General features: G+C 35.4%; 1 protein-coding gene across 1 annotated transcript; it reads left to right on the top strand.

Annotated features, from left to right (window-relative positions):
• The first annotated feature begins 11101 nt into the window (after positions 1 to 11101).
• On the top strand, positions 11102 to 18305 carry LOC110692525 (serine carboxypeptidase-like 17). Its single transcript, XM_021869561.1, has 14 exons — positions 11102 to 11281; positions 11696 to 11838; positions 12090 to 12166; positions 12325 to 12447; positions 12697 to 12799; positions 12892 to 12929; positions 14604 to 14705; positions 14860 to 14946; positions 15057 to 15212; positions 15933 to 16004; positions 16087 to 16205; positions 16293 to 16406; positions 17875 to 17920; positions 18020 to 18305. The coding sequence occupies exons 1-14, from the start codon at positions 11130 to 11132 to the stop codon at positions 18101 to 18103; spliced, it is 1416 nt and encodes a 471-aa protein (XP_021725253.1). The 5' UTR covers positions 11102 to 11129; the 3' UTR covers positions 18104 to 18305.
• The last annotated feature ends 1920 nt before the right edge of the window (positions 18306 to 20225 follow it).

The raw sequence follows: 20225 nt of genomic DNA, 5'->3' as shown, positions 1-20225 counted from the left end.
TGGCAAGCCCACCAACATACCTTACATCCCTAGGAAAGTACTAATGTCTTGCTTTGGCATAGCCATTACTATTCTCATTAGTTCCGTAAGTGTCATTTTGGAATGGCAAATTTAACTCAATATTCTTTGGGACTTAGGGTTTCTATGTTGGTTGATTTAAGTGAACTAAATTAATCATTCAACATTCGAAATCCTAAACATGCATCTAATATTGCAATTATATATAAGCAAAATATACAGGGCATAAATAGAGATGCATTTGGCAACTAGCATAACCCCTTGAAACTTGAATCTTCAAATCTTCAAGGGCCTTCATTGCATCTTCTTGGCTTCGTCTTCTTAGAAACGCCGTCTTCGACACATCACCGCCAATCATGCAACTACTAGAAAAGCTAGGACTAATCTAAATAATTTAAGTACAAAATACTTAACGGCACGCAGTTCGTATTTAGATTAACATAAATACAAAACGGAATGCAGGCCGTATTTACTATCATAGTCGGGCCCCACTAGTTGCCATTTTGTAAAACCCCTATTAGAATATCTATTCCATTCATCAATTCACTTCTAAAGTGAATGGCTCATGCATTTCACAAAATAAATCAAGCAACAATTCAAAATGAGCGCAAAACTAATTACTAACTTAGGTGGTTAATCCAATTAACGCGACTAATTAAAACTAGTCAAAGATGTTATCCGATTATGTGAATTAATGCAATAATAGCTCAAGCGATTAATGAAGCTCCCACAAAATTCCACATCCAACTTAATTAAAGTTAATCCAATTAAAATTAATTAAGCCGATTAACCAAATTTTTTTCAAAATAATTGCAAGTACGTGAAAAACCGAGGCCTAGCCTCGTTTTGAACAACATTGCAAAATCGAAAGCCTAGACCAAATCCTAGCCTCCCAAGCCGAGGGTTGGGTGCTGCTAGGCTGCCTAGCCGAGCAGCCTTGATGGCACTCGAGTTGGGTGCTGCCTAGCAGCCCCAGCGCACTGCTAGCATGTGCTGGCCGCACATAGCACAGCTGCGCACAATTAAAAGAACTCTAACTTAATTAAATTCAATTTTAGTGCACAAACCAAAATTAATTCAAGAACTATTCTGTAAATTATTTTTGGCTCAACTTAATGCTACAAAAATTGAGGGTTATTCTCACAATTAATTTAACCAACATAAATTAATAATGAGATTTGAAAAACATAGTTGAATAAATAATCATTCATCCAATGAAAAAAAATTTATCCAACACTCACTTGTGCACATTTGAATATTGTAATCTTCCAATATGAAGAACAATAATATTTCAAGCATAAGTATGAACATTTAAGATTATAATCAACTCAAAATGATTAAAACCAAAAATTTGTTCATTATGGATTTTAGAAAGTTAAGATCTAACCAAATAAACAATTTAAAGATTGAACCTTTAACATTTTAGGGGCTTCAAATATACATCTTCACCATAAACATTCACACTCCAAGCAATTAATTTGCAAAAATGTGAAATTGCAAGTTTATGTGAAAATAAGAGCTAACCAAATTAAGCACCAATTATGACTTCATAAACATGCTTAATAAGGGTTAAAATTGCAGAAAATTAATAGTATAATCGAACACATAATCCAACAATTGCATGTCATAATTAATCAAGGTTTAAAGATTTAAAAATTTTCGTCAAAAACAAAAAACCCCTCGAAAAAACCACTTTATGGGTGGATTTTGGCTTCTGTATGTCCATTTATAACCACAAGGTGATAAAAGTTTGATTTAGAACGTCGATTCCACCCAAAATTCACTAATTTTGAGTCAAAATTGGAGTTCCAAAGCCAAAAATAGCATAAATATGATTTTAATCTAATTGAAAAACGAGCTTCTAATCTAATCAGGAAGCGAAACCAGAAATTTAACTCCATTTTAAATAACCTTAATTTTTTAGCTGTAAAAATTAAATGCACCGCTGTTAGGTTTTGCGGTATCCGACACCGCGCGAAAACAAAACCCGATAACTAGATCGCATGCATAATAATTACAAGATAAAATAAAAGCATGAAAATAAACAAAACACAAGGGAAGAGAGAGAAGAGAGAGAAAGAATACTCACTCTAAAAGCGTGCTTCGCTCAACCGATGAGGTCGAACTTGAAAGGTTCAAAATTCGCAAGTGCGAGAACCCATAACAATTACAACATAAATAAAAGCGTGCAAATAAACAAAAATACAAGGGAAGAGAGAGAAGGAATACTCACTCTAAAAGCGTGCTTCGCTCAACCGATGAGGTCGAACTTGAAAGGTTCAAGTTTCGCAAGTGCGAGAACCTCCGACAGCTCACACCCCCGCTACCAAACCGTAACCGGTCCCTACCCCAAAGCTTAGTCTGGGCTAGAACAAAACAGCTTAGAGTTTACGAACAAAGGTTTTCTTTGGAGATCCCTTAAAGTTCACCAACTCAAGTGAATTACCCAATGATGGGTATTTATAGGGAAATGTCCCCAAGATTCCCATCATCTTTCAATGTGGGATAGTAGGTAAAATGCCAAAAGAAAGAATTAATTTAATTCTAAATTAAATTAAAATGGAAAGACAATCATCAAACGACAAGTGGCACAAGGTGAGCAAGGGGTTAGGTACGAACCACAAGGGGAGGACCACCTTCCTCTTGCTCCCCAAGTAAACCGCCCCTCACACAAATGGTGCAATAGGAGGCGGCCAGCTGGCAGCCCGCCTTGGGCACCAAGGCAGCCATGCTGGCGTCTGGTCCCTCGGCTGGGCCTGCGCAGCTATGCCTTGCCGCATCAGCCCACAACGGCAAGCCATGCATATGCGGGCTGCTTGTTGCTCGGCGCTGCTGCTGCACTAGCCTACCTTGCTAGCCCGCACAAGTTATTGTGCGATGCGGGGTGCTGCTGCTCTTGCTAGGCAAGTAACCCAGGCTAGCTAGCACTAGCAGTAGCTAGTGAGGCCTAGCGCGCTAACGTGCGGCTGACCTTGCTAGCACTGCTAGCACGTGAGCTCGGCTAGCAAGCTCCAGCCAGCACGCGCATAGGCTGTTGGGCTTGCGGCCTTGCTAGCGTTTAGGTTAACAACCCTACATAGCCTAGCCGTCGCTTGGCTAGGATAATGCGGGGTTACGGCTATGTATTGACTTGTCGTTTAACAGATTTTTCCGTCTCGTCGATTCCTAAATTCGACTCGACTTTCGACACTTGGCTTCGACGTTGTAAGCTTGGAATTCAACGTCTTAGTTCGTAAAATCTCTATCGACTCATTTAATCCTTCGGATTAATTCGTCGCTTTGGTTCGATTACACAATTGGGTGTGACCCGAAGGGTTCAGTCAAGATTAAGTTGTAATATTAATTATGCATTAATATTACTGATCGGAAGTGACCTCCAGCTAGGCATTTCGATCACTTGACCTCACTAAATAATTAGCTTTCCTAATTAATTCCAAACCCTCTATCGGAATAATACACTTGTTCGAAGGACACCATTACTTTCATAAGAAATGTAAACATGATCTGTTATGACTGAGCAATGGCTCCCCTGAGCGTACGGGCCAATTCCTCATTGGAGCAATGGCTCCCTCTGTTATGTAAGGAACACTGGCTCCCCCCTGTAAGAAACAATGACATCCCATGTAAGAAGCAATGGCTTACCCTGTAAGGAGCACTGGCTCCTCCTGATAGTAGGAAATTTCCAACCCCTATTAAATGTTCAATGATCATGATGATTTTATTAAAATGTTATGAACGATTGATTATGAAATATGCCAATGTACTATGCATTTATATGAGGTATGAAGTTGTTCTGAAATGATTTATATATGATACGATGTTGTTTTTGTCGGCATTGGAAAATGAACAGAACTAGGTAAATGGGTGAGTTACAGGTGGAGGAAAGTATGTTATGAAATGGGGAATCAATCCCACACGAATGAAAGTTATGTTATGTCCAAAACCTGTATTTACCTATGGTCTTATGTAAAGGGAATGATTCTTGCCAACTCAACTCTTAAAGATAATGATATTATGTTATTTCTTAACAACTATGTATGTATAAAATATATGATATGTGCTGAAATGATTTTGAAAGAAAAACTGTTTTATGGGCTAGAGTAATGTTACTGAGTTTTCCACTCATTTTTGGAATTTCCTGTTTTTTTCTCTGTTTTCTATTTTTATGGATAGACATATGATGATAACGGAGCTCAAGTTAGTCAAAGGCAAAGTGATTGATGGAATTTATTTTGTTGAGGAATTATGGAGTCAAGGCTTATGTATTATGAATTACGATTTATCGAGTGACAGATTATTATTATTATTTCTAGAAGTTGCATACCAAGAGTTTATGTATGATGGATAATGTTCTATCGAGAGATAGATTATTTTATTTTTGAAAGTTGTATTTTTTAAAGCAATGTTTCTGATTAAGGCATATGTTTATTTTGTGGGCCCATAACCCACAAGATGGTATGAGATTATCTATTATTATTTCCACTGCGTATGACGAGTTAAGTATGGTCCAGTAACGCCAGTTAAGGTTACGAGAAGTCAGGGCATAACAAAAGGGCTTTGGAAGCACCTACTGATAATGGTCAAAGTCAAACCGACAATGTAAATGCTCAATCTATTACCCTGCATAGGTCGCAAAGGCCAAGATCTCAACCGGACAGATACCTTGGTATCGTCTTAACCGAGAATCAAGACATCCTAGTCATGGATGAAGATGATCCAACGACATACAAACAAGCTATGATGAGCCCCGACTCCGCTAAATGGCAAAAAGCCATGATATCCGAGATGGATTCCATGTTTGAGAATCAAGTCTGGGACTTGGTTGATTTGCCCGAAGGTTATACCTATCGGTTGCAAATGGATTTTCAAATTGAAAACCGACAATGATGGTATTGTATATGTATACAAAGCTAGACTGATGGGAAAATGTTACAGGAAAATTCACGGGGTTGATTATGATGAAACTTTTCGTCAGTCGCCATGCTTAAGTCCGTCCAGATTATCCTAGCAATTGCCACATATTATGATTATGAAATATGGCAAATGGACGTCAAAACCGCCTTCCTCAATGGGATTTTGGAAGAAACTGTGTACATGACACATCTCGAAGGTTTTATAGATCAATGCTGGGAAGGTATGTAAGCTTAAGAAGTCCATTTATGGATTACAGCAGGCAAGCGGGAGTTGGAATCTGCGATTCGATGAAGCCATCAGTAAGTTTGGTTTTATCAAGAATCCAGATGAGTCTTGTGTATACAAGAAGGTCAATGGGAGTGACATCGTGTTTCTTGTCTTATATGTCGATGACATAATGCTCATTGGAAACAGCATTCCAATGCTGGAGTATGTAAAGACTTGGCTTGGAAAGTGTCTTTCAATGAAGGACTTGGGAGAGGCACAGTACATATTGGGCATCAAGATCTATAGGGATAGATCTAAGAGGATGATTGGATTTAGCCAAAGTACTTAAACTGATAAGGTATTGCACGATTCAATATGACGGAAGCCAAAAGAGGCCACCTACCCATGTCTCATGGCATAACTCTCAGCAAGAAAGAGTGTCCGAAGACACCTAATGAGTGAGAGAGAATGAATCAGATTCCATATGCTTCGCTTATTGGATCGATCATGTACGCCATGATATGTACGAGGCTGGATGTATCGTACGCCTTAAGCGCTACGAGCCGATACCAATCAAACCTAGGAGAGCGCATTGGACTGCGGCCAAAAATATCCTAAAGTACCTGAAAAGGAGCAAGGATAAATTTCTAGCCTATGGTGGAAGTAAGGACTTAGTTGTTGAAGGTTATACCGACGCAAGCTTCCAAACTGAGAAAGTTGACTTCAAGTCGCAATCAGGATATGTATCTACCTAAATGGAGGAGCGTTCAGTTGGAAGAGTACTAAGCAAAGCACGACTATAGATTCTACAACTGAAGCCGAATACTTGGCAGCTTTTGAAGCAGCTAAGGAGGCAGTTTAGATTCGTAAGTTCGTTGGTGAACTTGGTGTTGTACCCTCGATAAAGGGACCTATAGACCTCTATTGTGATAATAGTGGGGCTATTGCTCAGGCCAGGGAGCCAAGGGAGCATCAGAAAGTCAAACATGTCATGAGGCGATTTCACATGATAAGGGAATGGAAGACCGAAGGTAAAATCAAAATTTACAAGATTGGAACGGACAACAACATAGCCAATCCACTCACTAAACCTTTGCTTCAAGTGAAACACAATAAGCACATTGAGGCAATGGGAATCAGGCATGTCGGAGACTGGCTTTAATTTCCCTGTTTGTGTGTTTTTAATTAAGTTTTGGAGATCTTAATGATAAACACTAAGTTAAACCATTCATTTATGGAGTAATTTTAATTTTTCGCAAATTCTTATTCCATTTCTATTTAATTGTGGTTTAGAATTAAATAATGAGTCCATTCGATTTGAGAATATTCAAAATAAGGTATCAAGACAATGTCTTGGATAAAGAAACACTTATTAAGTGAACATTGAATATCATATCGAAACTATCCCTAATCGAGGTCATTTGAAAGTTGGACGACTAATGACCGCGCGAGATTAGTGTGTAGTATGATTTACAGCACCGTTGCTTGTGCTACAAGACAAGATTGTCATAAATCATTTGCACAATTATTAATTTGGAACTATACTAAATCGACCTATGAGATTACTTTAAGAGATTTAACAATCTTCACAAGTATATTACTCATTATGGCTATCGGAACCTCTTTCCTTAACCATGAGTATTGTAAGTTCTCTTGTTTGAGTATTAGTCCATTTTGATGTTGTCAAACATCTGTCGTACAAGGGATTATAAAGGCAACACTCGGGTGGCTAGGGCCTCTTAGTATGGTAAGCTAACTATGCAAGACTGGGAATGTCCCCCTATTAACAGTAGGGAATATGTCTTTGTTGTTTACAAGGCCTCTCGAAGAGCGAGACTGTGAAAATGCATGGTCGTGCTCAGATGGATTTTAGAAATCATCTGCTTATTGACAGTAGAACTCGGAAATTGAGAAACACTTTTGGACGTAATAAGGATGGCGAAGAACCTAACCTTATAGTTCATGAAGAGGCATTAATAGAAAATAGGCTATACACAAACAACATCCGGAAGGACAAGTGGGAGATTGAAAGGAATGGTGCCCTTCAAACAAGGGTATTATTCAGATAGAGGGTTCGGAACTAATTAGGAAAGCTAATTATTCAGTGAGGTCAAGTGATCGGAATGTCTAGCTGGAGGCCGCTTCTGATCAATAATATTAATGTATAATTAATATTACAACTTGCTCTTAATTGAACCCTTCGGGTCACACCCAATCATGTAACCGAACAAAGGCGACAAATTAATCCGAATGATTAAATAGTCGAAAGAGATTTTACGAACTAAGACGTCAAATTCCGAGCTTAGAGCGTCGAAGCCGAGCGTCGAATGTCGAGTCAATTTATGTGAACGACGAGACAAGAAGTTAGTCAAACAACAAGTGAACGCGTGCGAAAGTCTTAGCCTCGCAATGGCCTAGCCATACGAGGGCTAGGTGGGCTAACATGGCTAGCCGAGCTCCTTGCTGCAAGCCCAACATGCATCGCATGCATTGGCTGGGCGAGCTGGGTGAGCATCCATGCAGGCAAGGCACGCCAGCATGGCCGAGCATGCTTGCAAGCTCGATGCGCCCAACCGCTCGCACGCCAAGCACCAGCGAGCTGCTGCTAGCACCGAGCCTTGGTGCGCAACATAGCAGCGCCTAGCAACAAGCAGCTCGCATGTATGTGCGGCTTGTTGTTGCCGGCTGGTGCAGGAAGGCCAGTCGAGGGACCGGGCGCCAGCGTGGCTGCCTTGGTGCCCAAGGCGGGCTGCCAGCTAGCCGCTTATTAGTGGAGCCAGTTAGTGGTAATGGGAAGCCTTGGGGAGCAAGGGAGGTGTGGTCCTCCCAAGTGGTCCTCACCTACCCTCCCCTTTTGCCTTGTGACACTTGTCGATTACTAATTGAATTGTAATTATTAATTTAATTTGAAATTAAATTAATCATTCATTTTCACATTTCTACAACTCTCCCACATGGAAAGTTGATGGAAACTTTAGGGAGCATTTCCCTATAAAAACCCACCTTGGGTAATGGGATTTCTCGCTTGAGTTGAACTTAATATGGTATCTCCCTAAAGTGAGAAACCTTTAAGTTCGTAAAACTCTAATTTTATTTGGTCTAGCCTCGTCTAAGCTACGGGGTAGGGGCCGGTTCGGGCATGAGGGTGTGAGATGTTGGAGGGCTTGCACTTGCGAGTCTCGAGGTTTTCCAAATCCAAGCTCATGATACGAGCGAAGCACACGTCAAGGTGAGCTACTCTTATCCTTTCTTTCTCTCTCTTACCTTTATGTGTTTATGCTTTCATTAGTTGCATGTTATGTTGTTATATTGTAATTATTATGCATGCGATCCTTTTGCGGGTTTTATTTTCGTGTGGTGTCCGACACCGCAAAACCCAACAATAATAAGGGCTAATAAGTTCATATAAGATCAGATAAGTTCAGATAAGTAAAAATCAAGTGAATAGAACGTTACCATTAATAAAAATTCTTGATGATGTGGAATAAGAGAGAAAATAAGAACTACAATTTAAGAACTAGTGCATTATTGATAAAGCTCTTAGTTTTCTAAAATATAAATACCTATTTCAAAGTTATAATTTTTATATTAAAGTATTATTTTTAAAGAGCTTTGTACTCCATGCACATATAAGTGTGAGTTTATATCTAAAGATGTTGTGATAACCCTATAGTTATATTAATTTCAAAGTGTATTCGTGATTGAATTTTGAAATTGCAAAGTGTTGATTTGAGATTCGGAAATCAAGGTACGTTTAGGTGGCTAGATACCTTTGAAAGTGATTGGTTTGAATAGCATGTTTCATATGTTTTCATTAGTAATTGAATTAAACTAATTTGAATTATGATTTATGAAATAAATTTGAGAATTCATGTTTTAAAATAAAGATGTTTGAGAATGGATTTTTTAATAGCATGTTGGATAATTTGAATTATTTATCATGATTAAAAAGGGTTTGATTTTAAAAGCATGTTGAATTGAATAAAAATGAGTTTTGAGTTAACCTATTATAAAGGTTGATATATTGATTTAATTAAAGGATGAGTTTATGAGGAATTATTGAATTATTAATTAAAGCCTTACAAGCATGATTATATTAATCCCACTATGCGAATTTGGTTGATAAGAGTATGGACTTTGTATGACCTACTCTTTCCTCAAAGATAGCCTTTCAATATAAAGATACTAACTTGGTGGGTGTGCACACTTAGAAGAGGAATTGATTTTTTAAAAAGAGAAATTGATTTTATAAATCACTATCATTGAATTATTGAGTTATTGGAATTATTTTGAGAATCTTGAGAATTGGTTTTGGAATTATGAGGTTTGGAATGATTGAATAAATATTGGAATTTCCAAGATTGGTTTTAAAAGCATGTTTGCTAATAAATTGAGTGTACTTATCTTGCACTTAAATGTACTTGGCTTATTTTGCTAATTCGTATTTCCTATATGTTTTGGTTTGCCCTGTTTTACCTTAAAGGTAAGCCGTGTTGACTATTTCAGGTGTAGTTATGATTGAGCATATGGGAGTCCGGGATTCACTTCACCTAGTTTAGGGATGTTGGTTGTTTTGTCTTTATTATTGAATACTCATAACAATGGTTTCTATTTATAAGTATTAATAAAAGAAGAGTTAAGTTTTTCGCTGCAAGTTTATTATTAAGTTAAGTTTTAAGGTAAACTTGCGTAATCACGCGGCGGTAATACGCCTAAGTCTATCTCTACTGTATAATTATACGTATTATACTAGTATTTCCGTAGAGGGAGATTTGGGAGTGTTACATGTTACACCAGGATGGCTAGCGTACAACACTGCTAATTGGCGCGTTAGTCCAAGAAGTGGCGATTCACGCTAGTCGACTCGCACAACACGTGAACTGTGATTATCCGTACGACCATACGAATTAATTTTCATCTTTCAGATTCGTTTTTCTTATAATTTTTTAATTCGTTTGGGACTCAAATTAGCTGCAATCAGTTCTTAAATATTATTGGAGTTCAAAAGTGTTTTATTGGGTTAGTTTAGAATAATGGGCCAAATTAAGGGTTTAAGCTTATTAAAAATAACGCTTATATGCATGGAAAAAGGTTAACGGGCTAGAATAAAAAGGCTTTGAAAGGCTAAAGAGTTAGGACAAGAGGAAACTCAAGCAACTCTATGATCTATTGCGCAATAACGGATCAAATTTCACGGTGATGTAAGTTTTACCATCATGCTTTATATTGGAGAGTTACAATTTGGCGCCTATAATTATTTAGTAAACTTTTGTTAAATTAGTAGCATTATAAATTTTCATAATATCAAATTTTTAAAAAGTTTATTAAAAAAATATTGGTCATAATGTGTATTGGATGTGTGTCAGTCAAAGTGATTATTTATTTAAATATCAAGGGAGTAGCTAGTTTTCACTCAAAAACTCATGTGGTTGTAAAGTATTGACATTCCACAGGTTATCTCCTTTATCACATATCTTGAGGTACGTGTGAATGGTATGATTGAACGATAAGGGATTGATAGCTTAGCAATATTCTCGAATCCTTAATGTTCTGTATGTAACTCATTATTATGTAAACTGGCAAAGTAAACTTTTATTATTGAGTGAGCTAAGTAACCAAAAAGTTTAAAAGGTCCAAAATCATCTTATGCAAGTTTTTTTTGTCATAAAAGAAAATAGCCCATGTGTTTATTTTAAATAATAAAGCCAACCAAAATTGAACTCTACATTTATAATGACATAATCGAGCAATGTACTTATAAGTTTGTTACGATACCATATCAAATTCTACGCATGTTAGCAAAGTTGTTGCTTCAAATTTCAAATTCTACTAGTTTTAGCAATTCAAGCTAAACCTTCCCAATACAAGTTGAAATAACTCTCTATTAAAACAAAACAAATGCAATAACAAGTGTATATAAAAGTTACAAAACACCAATAAATATTCACAGAACTCTAAGATCAAATTGTAAAACTAACAAAAAACATACAATGAGAATTTCAAACATTGGCTTCTTCATTATCTTGCAGCTGTTGGGTCTTACTCTTTGGCTGTTGAATTCTCATGCTACTGTTGTTCACTCTCAGAACGTTGAATATTTGCCCGGGTTCGATGGCCCTCTTCCTTTCTCGCTTGAAACCGGGTGAGTCATCTTTAGCTAAACATTAATTAGTGCATTCAATATATATATTGTACGCGTAATACTCCATATCTAAGTACTCTTTTTGTCCCGTATTTGTCATCCATTTAACACATATTAAAGTAGTATACATGATCATAATTGTAGGACAAATAGTGTACTAAGTTAGTTTATATAAGTAAGGCCCTCAAAATCAAATTAGAGGCCATGTGCTAATTATAAACTTAGGTCAATTAAATTCATATATCTCCAATAAAATGTTGAAGTGAACGTTTTCTAGATTATGGTTTATTTAACTTTTTTACTAGATTGAGGCCTTATAAATTTTGGGCCACGTGTTTTTGGGCTGGACATGCCAAAAATTGGGCTTGACTTTTAAGGGAATTTAAGCCCAATTTTTTTGGTTATATTTGACAGGTACATTGGAATGGATAAAGGAGAGGTTCAACTGTTTTACTATTTCTTTGAGTCCGAAAACAATCCAAAACAAGATCCGGTGATTCTTTGGCTAACCGGAGGCCCTCTTTGCTCTGCAATGTCTGCCATCCTCTATGAAATAGGTACTCCATAACCTAAATGGGTTACTCATCATATTGCCGATTAGGATGCAACTTCATTTTGAGATCCGTTAATGAGCTTCTCTCTTGTATCTTTTTACTTTATAATCCAGATGATTAAGGTTTTTTCGAAATTATTAGTCTCTTTTTAAACTATACATTAACTATAAAATAGACCCTTTTATTAATGAAAAAATATACCGAGTATCATTTATATCTAATTTTGCCTAACTATATACAACTTGAATGTTTAGGACCTATACAACTTGAAGAGGTAGATAATATTGAGACTATACCCAAATTGTTCTTGAGGCAATATGCATGGACTAAGGTAAACTTTCATCACTTATTTTTATCCAACTACAAATGATAAAATTTTCTCTTGGCTTTCATATGTTATTTAAATTTGCACTTGCGCGAAAAAAAAAATAAAATTAATAAGGGATTAATATTTTTTTCTTGTTTGCATTGTGACAATTGAAATCCAAGACTGCAAGCATACTCTTTGTGGATTTTCCTGCGGGTGCTGGCTTCTCTTATGCTGAAACATCTCGTGCCAATTACTCTGGGGATTTCAAGGCATCTCATAACATTAATCAATTTTTAAGAAAGGTGAAATTTGTACAATTTTCCTTTAGTAAATTGTTACTCCCCTTTATCTCTAAAAGTTTTTCTATTAAGCCTATCTTTTCGTGTGAAATTATAAAATATCATTGTCTAGATAAGATAATTTTCTAGAGACAAACCGGATAGTTCATGTTAAGTTGCATTAAGTATGATCTATTATTTAGACTAGTCTAGATTTCTTTTTAATGAACACAATTATGTTAAGCAATCTATTTGTGTTATAATCAAATGCAGTGGCTGCTCAATCATCCACAATTCCTTTCAAATCCTCTTTACCTTGGAGGTGACTCATACATAGGATTTACTCTTCCACTATACTTTATAGACATGGTTTATGGTAAGTTACTCCAATATGAATAAAGGTTATGGCCTTATGGGTATGTATTTTTAGTTGCTGACATAACTTTCTCCGTGCTAATTCTTGCATAGATAATGAAAGAGGGTCACAACCATTCCTAAATCTCAAGGTTAATACTTATTGTTCCCTTTTTGTTTCCCAATTATATTATTTGAATTCTCCAACCTATTGTTTTTGTTTCCCAATTATATTATTTGAATTCTCCAACCTATTGTTTTTGTTTCCCAATTATATTATTTGAATTCTCCAACCTATTGGTAATTTTAAATTTTGACGTGGCACTTATAACCACACAACCACAACGATGTCTATATGTTAGCATTGTTATACTATAAGGAACACAGATATTACTTATCTCAATGAATAAAATGATAATTGCGCAACGTGGTGAACCATTGTCCTATTTCCGCTACCCTGGTGCAGTAGTTGCAACTCGCAAATCCTTGGTACTAAGATTAACATGTACATATGTGTTACAATGAATTGAACACATGTTTTTTGAAATGAAAAGTGAGAATTTAACCATTAATCACATAATACATTTGCTTAAAGTTTCAAAATAAAAGATTCTAACATCTTATAAGTTAATAAAAAATGATATGAACAAGCTAGTAGTTAGATTCTTGTTAAATACGGGTTTGGGCCACACCCGTAAATCAAGAGAGAGAGAGTCCATTTCATAAGTTCAAAGGAGGTTTCATCCCAAAACCATATGTCAATAGGAAGATTAGCTCGTTAACCTTATACTCCCTTTCTTTTCTCAATGTGGGACACTTACATGTGTTATTTGGTAGGATATATTTCAACACTCCCCCTCACATGTAAGGTCCCTTTAACTCAAGGATCACTTGATCCAATTCAATTTGGCCCAAAATACTTTATGTCATTAAAGGTCCCAAACTTTGGGCCTGACTATATACTCAAGCCATTAGAGGTCCCATACCGTGGGCCTGACTCTGATACCATGTTAAATATGGGTGTGGGCCGCACCCGCAAACCAAGAGAAAAAGTTCACTTCACAAGTCCAAAGGAGGTTCCATCCAAAATCATATAGCAATAGGAGGAGTAGCTCCTTAGCCTTATTAAGTGTTTAACTCTCCCTTTCTTTTCTCAATATGAGACACTTACATGTGTTATTTGGTAAGATATACTTCAACAATTCTCAAAATGGAAATAACAAAAAAGTATTATAGATATCTTTTTTCTTAACCTAATTTCTTATAAAATTATATCTTTTCTACTTTATTTAGTTGTTTCATTTTGACCATTCAGGTTTGCCAATGTATGATTTCATTTAAGTAATATTATATTACTCCCTCCGTTTCATAATGTTAGTCTCATATACTATTTTCGGCGTTTTAAAAAGATCTACCCATATTAAATATATTCCATTTTTAACTTAATTTTTTTGGAATTAATTGGTTGTGGATTGATGACATGGTTTTAAGTAAGGTAATCTCTACCTTGAATTATGCATTATGACTTATGCTTTTCCATAAATAAAAAAAAAAGAACCTTAAATAAGGTAAACTAATTATGAATAATTTTGTACTTTAATATTCGATTCCAAATATTCATTTTTTATTTATTTTATGTGATGGATTATATATGGGACTAACATTATGAGATGGAGGGAACACATATTATAAAAGCAAAATACATGGAATGGAGGATTTTTTATTTTTTTTATTGTCTGTGTGTGTGTATTGATCAAAGGAGTAAGTACATGCTTTTTCCTTAAAAAATAGAAATTAATAACATATTTGAATATTTACATATCCAGGGCTATATATTAGGAAATCCTGCCACTGATAGATTTATTGATAGCAATTATCAGGTCCCTTTTGCACATGGCATGGGGCTCATTTCTGATGAGCAGTATGAGGTAATATGATATAGCTCCCTATAATTTTAACTACCTTTTTTTTTTTAGTTTTTTTTTTTTTTTTTAATAGTACTAGATTTTAACTAACTTAAATTCAAATTAATTTGTATTTGTAATGTCTTCTTATTTATTATTAATTTTTTTTCTCATCTAGTCATTGCAAAGAACTTATAAAGGACAGTATCAATTGGTAAATGCAAGAAACCAAGAGTGTAGGAACAATATTAAGAACTTTGAATGGGTGAGCACAATATATATGCTTCTATTTATTCACTAATTATTCGTACTATGTTTTGATGTTATTTGTTTAAATGATGATAGTAAATTTTATCTATAATTTGTGAATGCAAGGGCCTGCTTGGAATTCAAATTACAATGACATTAGAGAGTTATTGTGATATTGATTCTCTAAGAATTCATGGAATCTCCGGTAGCAAGAGAAGGAAGATGATTGATAGGGTCAATAGCCTACTTCATCTCAAACAACTTGGTGCTTATACTTGTCGAGTAAGTTTTTAACATTTTTTTTAGAGTTATTATCATGTACATGTGAATAGGTAGTTATCCAAGTATATACTTTCTCTGTTTTCTTTTATTTGTAATATTGTGACTTTCACGTTTGTCAATACATTATATATACTAGTATTTTAACCCTTTTATATCTCTAATAATCATCGGGAGTATGACACAACAATTAATCTAAGAACGCTTATTAGTTGTAGGTAGTCTTGGGATGGTGACCTATTGGGAATTTTCTTTAGTTAGTGTCCTAGCAGGAGAGAATAATGGGGCTTGATAACAAGCTACATGCTAAAATTTAATTACTGTAGTTCACGAGTCCAACGATGATATCCATACAAACAAGATTTGATATACTATTCATACCAACAACTGAATTGAACAAATTACACCTTTCTTTTTAAGGAGCTTATATTATACACCGTAACAAGATATTCCATATTTAAGCATGTTTAGTTGGTGGTCTTCTACTAAAGATGGATGATAGTATGAAAGTTATCTAGGGTGTATGTGAGAAAGGACAAATTGCGTTAGAAGAACTTGTGTTTGTTTGTGGATGGATACAAGTACTAATCCTAAATATGCATTTTGTTACAAACTTACAATCGACTACTCCACCCCAATAAGGGGTTTAGTATTAAACTTATTTTAAATATTGATTTTGTAAATAATAGATAGCTAACACGGTTTTACCTCCTTTTATTTTAGAAAGAAGGATATTTAGTTGCTAAACACTGGATGAATCAGAAGAGTGTTCAAAAGGCTCTTCATGTTCGTAAGGTATATGAGATGAGCATATAATACAATCTTCATGTTACACCAAAAAAAATAAAGTCCTAACTATTTTACTAAATTATTATAGGAAACTATTGGAAATTGGATAAGATGTAATTATAAATTCAACTATTCTTATGAGGTTCCAAGTAGTGTGCCATACCACGTGAAAATAAGTGCCAAAGGCTTTCGATCACTAATATACAGGTTTGCATACTATTTAAATTTGTGGTCTCCTAATATTATGCTTAAATACCTTTATTATGTAATAATTTTCTTAATTTTATTACTTAGTGGAGACCATGACATGATTGTCCCATTCCTGGGAACGCAAGCATGGATAAGATCTTTGAATTACTCAATTATTGACGATTGGAGAAAATGGCTAGTTGATAGCCAAATAGCCGGGTAAGTTGTTGCAAGTTTTCATCATTCTCTCTCTCTCTTTTCCTTTTTTTCACCTTAATCTTTTGTAGTGCAAAAGTTTGAAAATTTTGTAGTAGTCGTTTGAATTATGACTATCATAATATTTTAATGATTATGTACATCATAATTGACATATATTTCTCTAAGTAATAATTTATATTACTAATTATTTTTGGTATAATATTGTATTATCAACATTTTTTTTATTTATCAAAATTTTAGTTGCATTTATGTAATTTTTATTATTATTTTATAGTTTCTTGAAAAAAAAAATATTTTATGTTAGATTAAAATTTTAAAAAATTATATTTGCATATTAGATATTAGAAGACTAATTGTGTCCATATTACAATGTAAAAAATGAACAGGTCATATTACTTATCATTGAAATAATAAGATAGTCATATTTCAAACGACTGTTATAAAAATATCCAAGTTATATATCAAAAACTATTTGTCAATTGGCTTACCATTTGATTCAAATAAGGAGGTAGTACAAGTGCAACTTATATCCATGAGATGCATGTTATAATTTAGAATTGAAGATTTTGTTTATAAAGTATACCTTTTGCTTTTCAGAATAATTAACACATTAGTTTGAGTAAATTACCTAATGATTTACTTACCTCCGTTTTTTTAGTTGACACGTATTTTTTTTAGGAAGTTAATTTTTAGTTGACTAAGATTTGTACCTTGTTTTTTTAGTGTACCCCACTTACTTTATCATTATCTCTCCTCTCCTTAATATATGTGCCAAAATTAAACGTGTCAACTAAATAGAAACGGAGGAAGTATTATTTTATGAAAATAAGAAAACCAAAAGGTATGTATTCCTTCCACCACAAATGATTGGTATAAAATAAAGAGTTTAGCTAATATGTTTCTAGTTATTCGACCATCTTAACATTAAGAATTTTATTTTAATCAAATAAAGAGTTTCATACAAATTCTTTGTTAAATACATTTAGAATCTTACTATAAAGAAATATGCACATTTAATTACAAGTTTAATGTATAAATAATTCCTAAATATCTTGAAAGATTCCATGCTTAAGTAAATATATAGATGAAATAATTCCACATATAATTAAGATGCAAGCTTTTATTTAAATACTTTTGTTAAATAATGTTGTTTAGTACATGCCATTTCTTAATAATTACCAATTCTTCATTCATAGTACGGAGTACATAACAAAGAAAACTTTATGTTTGTCACTTTCAAACTTCATTTTCTATGACCTACTTTCTATTATAAAAGAATTCAAACTTAGAAAAATATGAAGGACTAGATAAATTGAGAATTCCTTTTAGGGATTTATGCCTTTCTTGATACTAATCTCTTTCGTTATTTGATTATTTTTTTCGCTCAAAAATATGTTATTTTGTACATATTTCGTGATAAATATAATTTTTATGCATTGTCATACATTAATTCGCCCTTTTTATGTAGCTTTACAAGGACATATGCTAATAGAATGACATTTGCCACCGTTAAGGTTAGTTGATGTAACTAACTTTCATTGATTACGGAGTATTACATAATTGAATGCAATGAAAATGAATTTATATAGCAAATATTTCTCTCTTTTGTATAGGGAGCTGGACATACTGCTCCCGAGTACAAGCCAAAGCAATGTGCCTTCATGTTTAAGAGATGGATCCGAGGGGAAGCTTTATAATATTCTCACATTATAAAAATTTAAATTTATACAATCTGTATTTTACTTCTCAATAATAAAAGGAAATAAATCTTATTTATAGGTATGGTTTCCTCATCATAATCGATCTTAGGTATTAAGTTGTTTACACCTTTTCCTATTTCACAACTACAATTACAAGCAACTCATTGATTAAATATATTAGAATGAGATTTCCTTTAGAAAACTGTTGAAACTTTTGATGTTTTGGATTAATACTTGTATTACTACAATTACATATTATCTAGTTACGTAGTTTTATTAATATGACTACTTTTCGTATTCCCCTCTATTAAGAGGTTTAGACAATAAGGTGATCCCCTCTCTCCGTAATTTTATTAATATGACTACGTTACGTATTCCCCTCTATTAGGAGGTTTAGACAAGATGATCCCCTCTCTCCTACACTTACTGTGATATGTATAGAAGGTTTATCAAGGAAATTAGTTATTATCTCCTGCACCAATCAAAAGACATGTATTGAATTAAATATAACATCTTCTGCACTTGGTGATTCCTTGAGAGAGACAACAAGGCTAATTTCAAGGGACTTGTTATTCATCGCCCGCAAATCTCTACATAAAGCCCACATTTTATAATTTTTTGACAAATTTGCCCTTTTTATAATTTTAACGGAAGATAAATTTTTCGCACTAAAAAAATGTGGAGCAGCACCGGATCGCCGAGGATCACCGGAGAATCGCCGTCGTCATCGGAAAACGAGGTTCGTAACGCATCGTAAGGACGAAATGGTGGCTGGCGCCTAGCCAAAAGGCCATGCCGTGGTTGTGGCGCCTAGCCAGGACGCCGCCACCGTGGTCACGGCGCCTGGTGGAGAAGCCTCGACCATAGTAGTGGCGCGTGGCCAGGACGCCGCAGCCACGGCCAAGGCGCCTGGCCAGCACGCCGCCACCATGGCGGCGGCGTCCTGACCAGGCGCCCCGGCCGTGGCTCCGGCGTCCTGGCCAGGCGCCAGTAGGGGAATATTTTTTTTTTTTATTTTTTAATTTAATCCCCTTTTTTTTTTTTGTTTGTTTTTGTTAATTTAATCTTAATGTAATTATATTTATACGTTATATGTTATTGTTACAGGATTATGGTGGAGACGGAAATGATTACAGTGGGATTTTTGTACATGATGGCCTGTTCGAAGATGCTCAACAAGCGATTGATTGGGCAAAACAGGTTGCAATTAGATCAGGCTTTTGTTTAGTAGTAGCAACTCATAAATCTCAACGGGATGGTAGAATGGATCGCATTTTGAGATGCGACCGTTATCGCAAAAGAGAAGAACGAGATTTCAGTAAAGCGATTCGGTTTGACTCAAAGCGGAAAGGTTGTGGGTGTCAGTTCCGAGTTAAGGTTCGACAACATCAAAGGCGTGACGGTTGGGAAGTGAAGGGTTACGGCAAATGGGGATATCACAACCATGAGCTGATAGCATACAAAGTGGGGCATCGGCAGTTAAGCGGCCTAAGTCCAGCTGCGAAACTAGTTGTAAAAGAAATGAGTGATGCTCAAGTGAAGCCCGCTAAAATATTAGCGTCTGTGTTAGAGAAATTCCCCGAAGACCAGCCAAACCGAAGACACATCTACAACGTCAAACAGAAATTGAGGTTTGAACGGTCAGAGGGAAGGAACCCTATACAGCAGCTTCTGCACCAGGCACAAGCACGTGGTTACCTTTACTGGTTTGAATCTGACGAAGACACATCGGAGGTAACTCATTTGTTCCTTGTCCATCCTGATTGTGCTGATATGATTTCGTCTTGGCCATCTGTGATTTTGATCGATTCAACGTACAAGACAAACAAGTACAAGTTCCCACTGGTTGAGATGGTTGGGATGGCTCCAACGAACCAGAACTTTCTGATTGGTTATGCAGTCATGAAGGATGAGACGGCTGCGAGTTACCGTTGGGTGTTGGAAAAGTTGAGAAACTACATCGGCCCAAATGTACAGCCATCGGCCATCGTAAGTGATTGTGAGGGAGGTCTTTTTGCCCCTATAGCGGAGCTGTTTCCGGAGTCGAGCCATTTACTGTGCACATGGCACATCAACAACTGCGTGAAAGTCAAAGCCTACAATCTTTTCAACAAGAATT

The sequence above is a fragment of the Chenopodium quinoa genome, unplaced genomic scaffold (genome assembly GCF_001683475.1).
Source record: "Chenopodium quinoa cultivar QQ74 unplaced genomic scaffold, ASM168347v1, whole genome shotgun sequence".
NCBI lineage: Eukaryota > Viridiplantae > Streptophyta > Magnoliopsida > Caryophyllales > Amaranthaceae > Chenopodium > Chenopodium quinoa.
This window is presented reverse-complemented; position numbering and strand designations above follow the sequence as displayed.

Coding starts and splice junctions, on each gene's coding strand:
- LOC110692525 (XM_021869561.1), top strand. CDS start 11,130: ATGAGAATTTCAAACATTGGCTTCTTCATTATCTTGCAGCTGTTGGGT. Junction 11,839..12,089: donor TGCCATCCTCTATGAAATAG/GTACTCCATAAC, acceptor TTGAATGTTTAG/GACCTATACAACTTGAAGAG. Junction 16,005..16,086: donor AGGCTCTTCATGTTCGTAAG/GTATATGAGATG, acceptor AAATTATTATAG/GAAACTATTGGAAATTGGAT.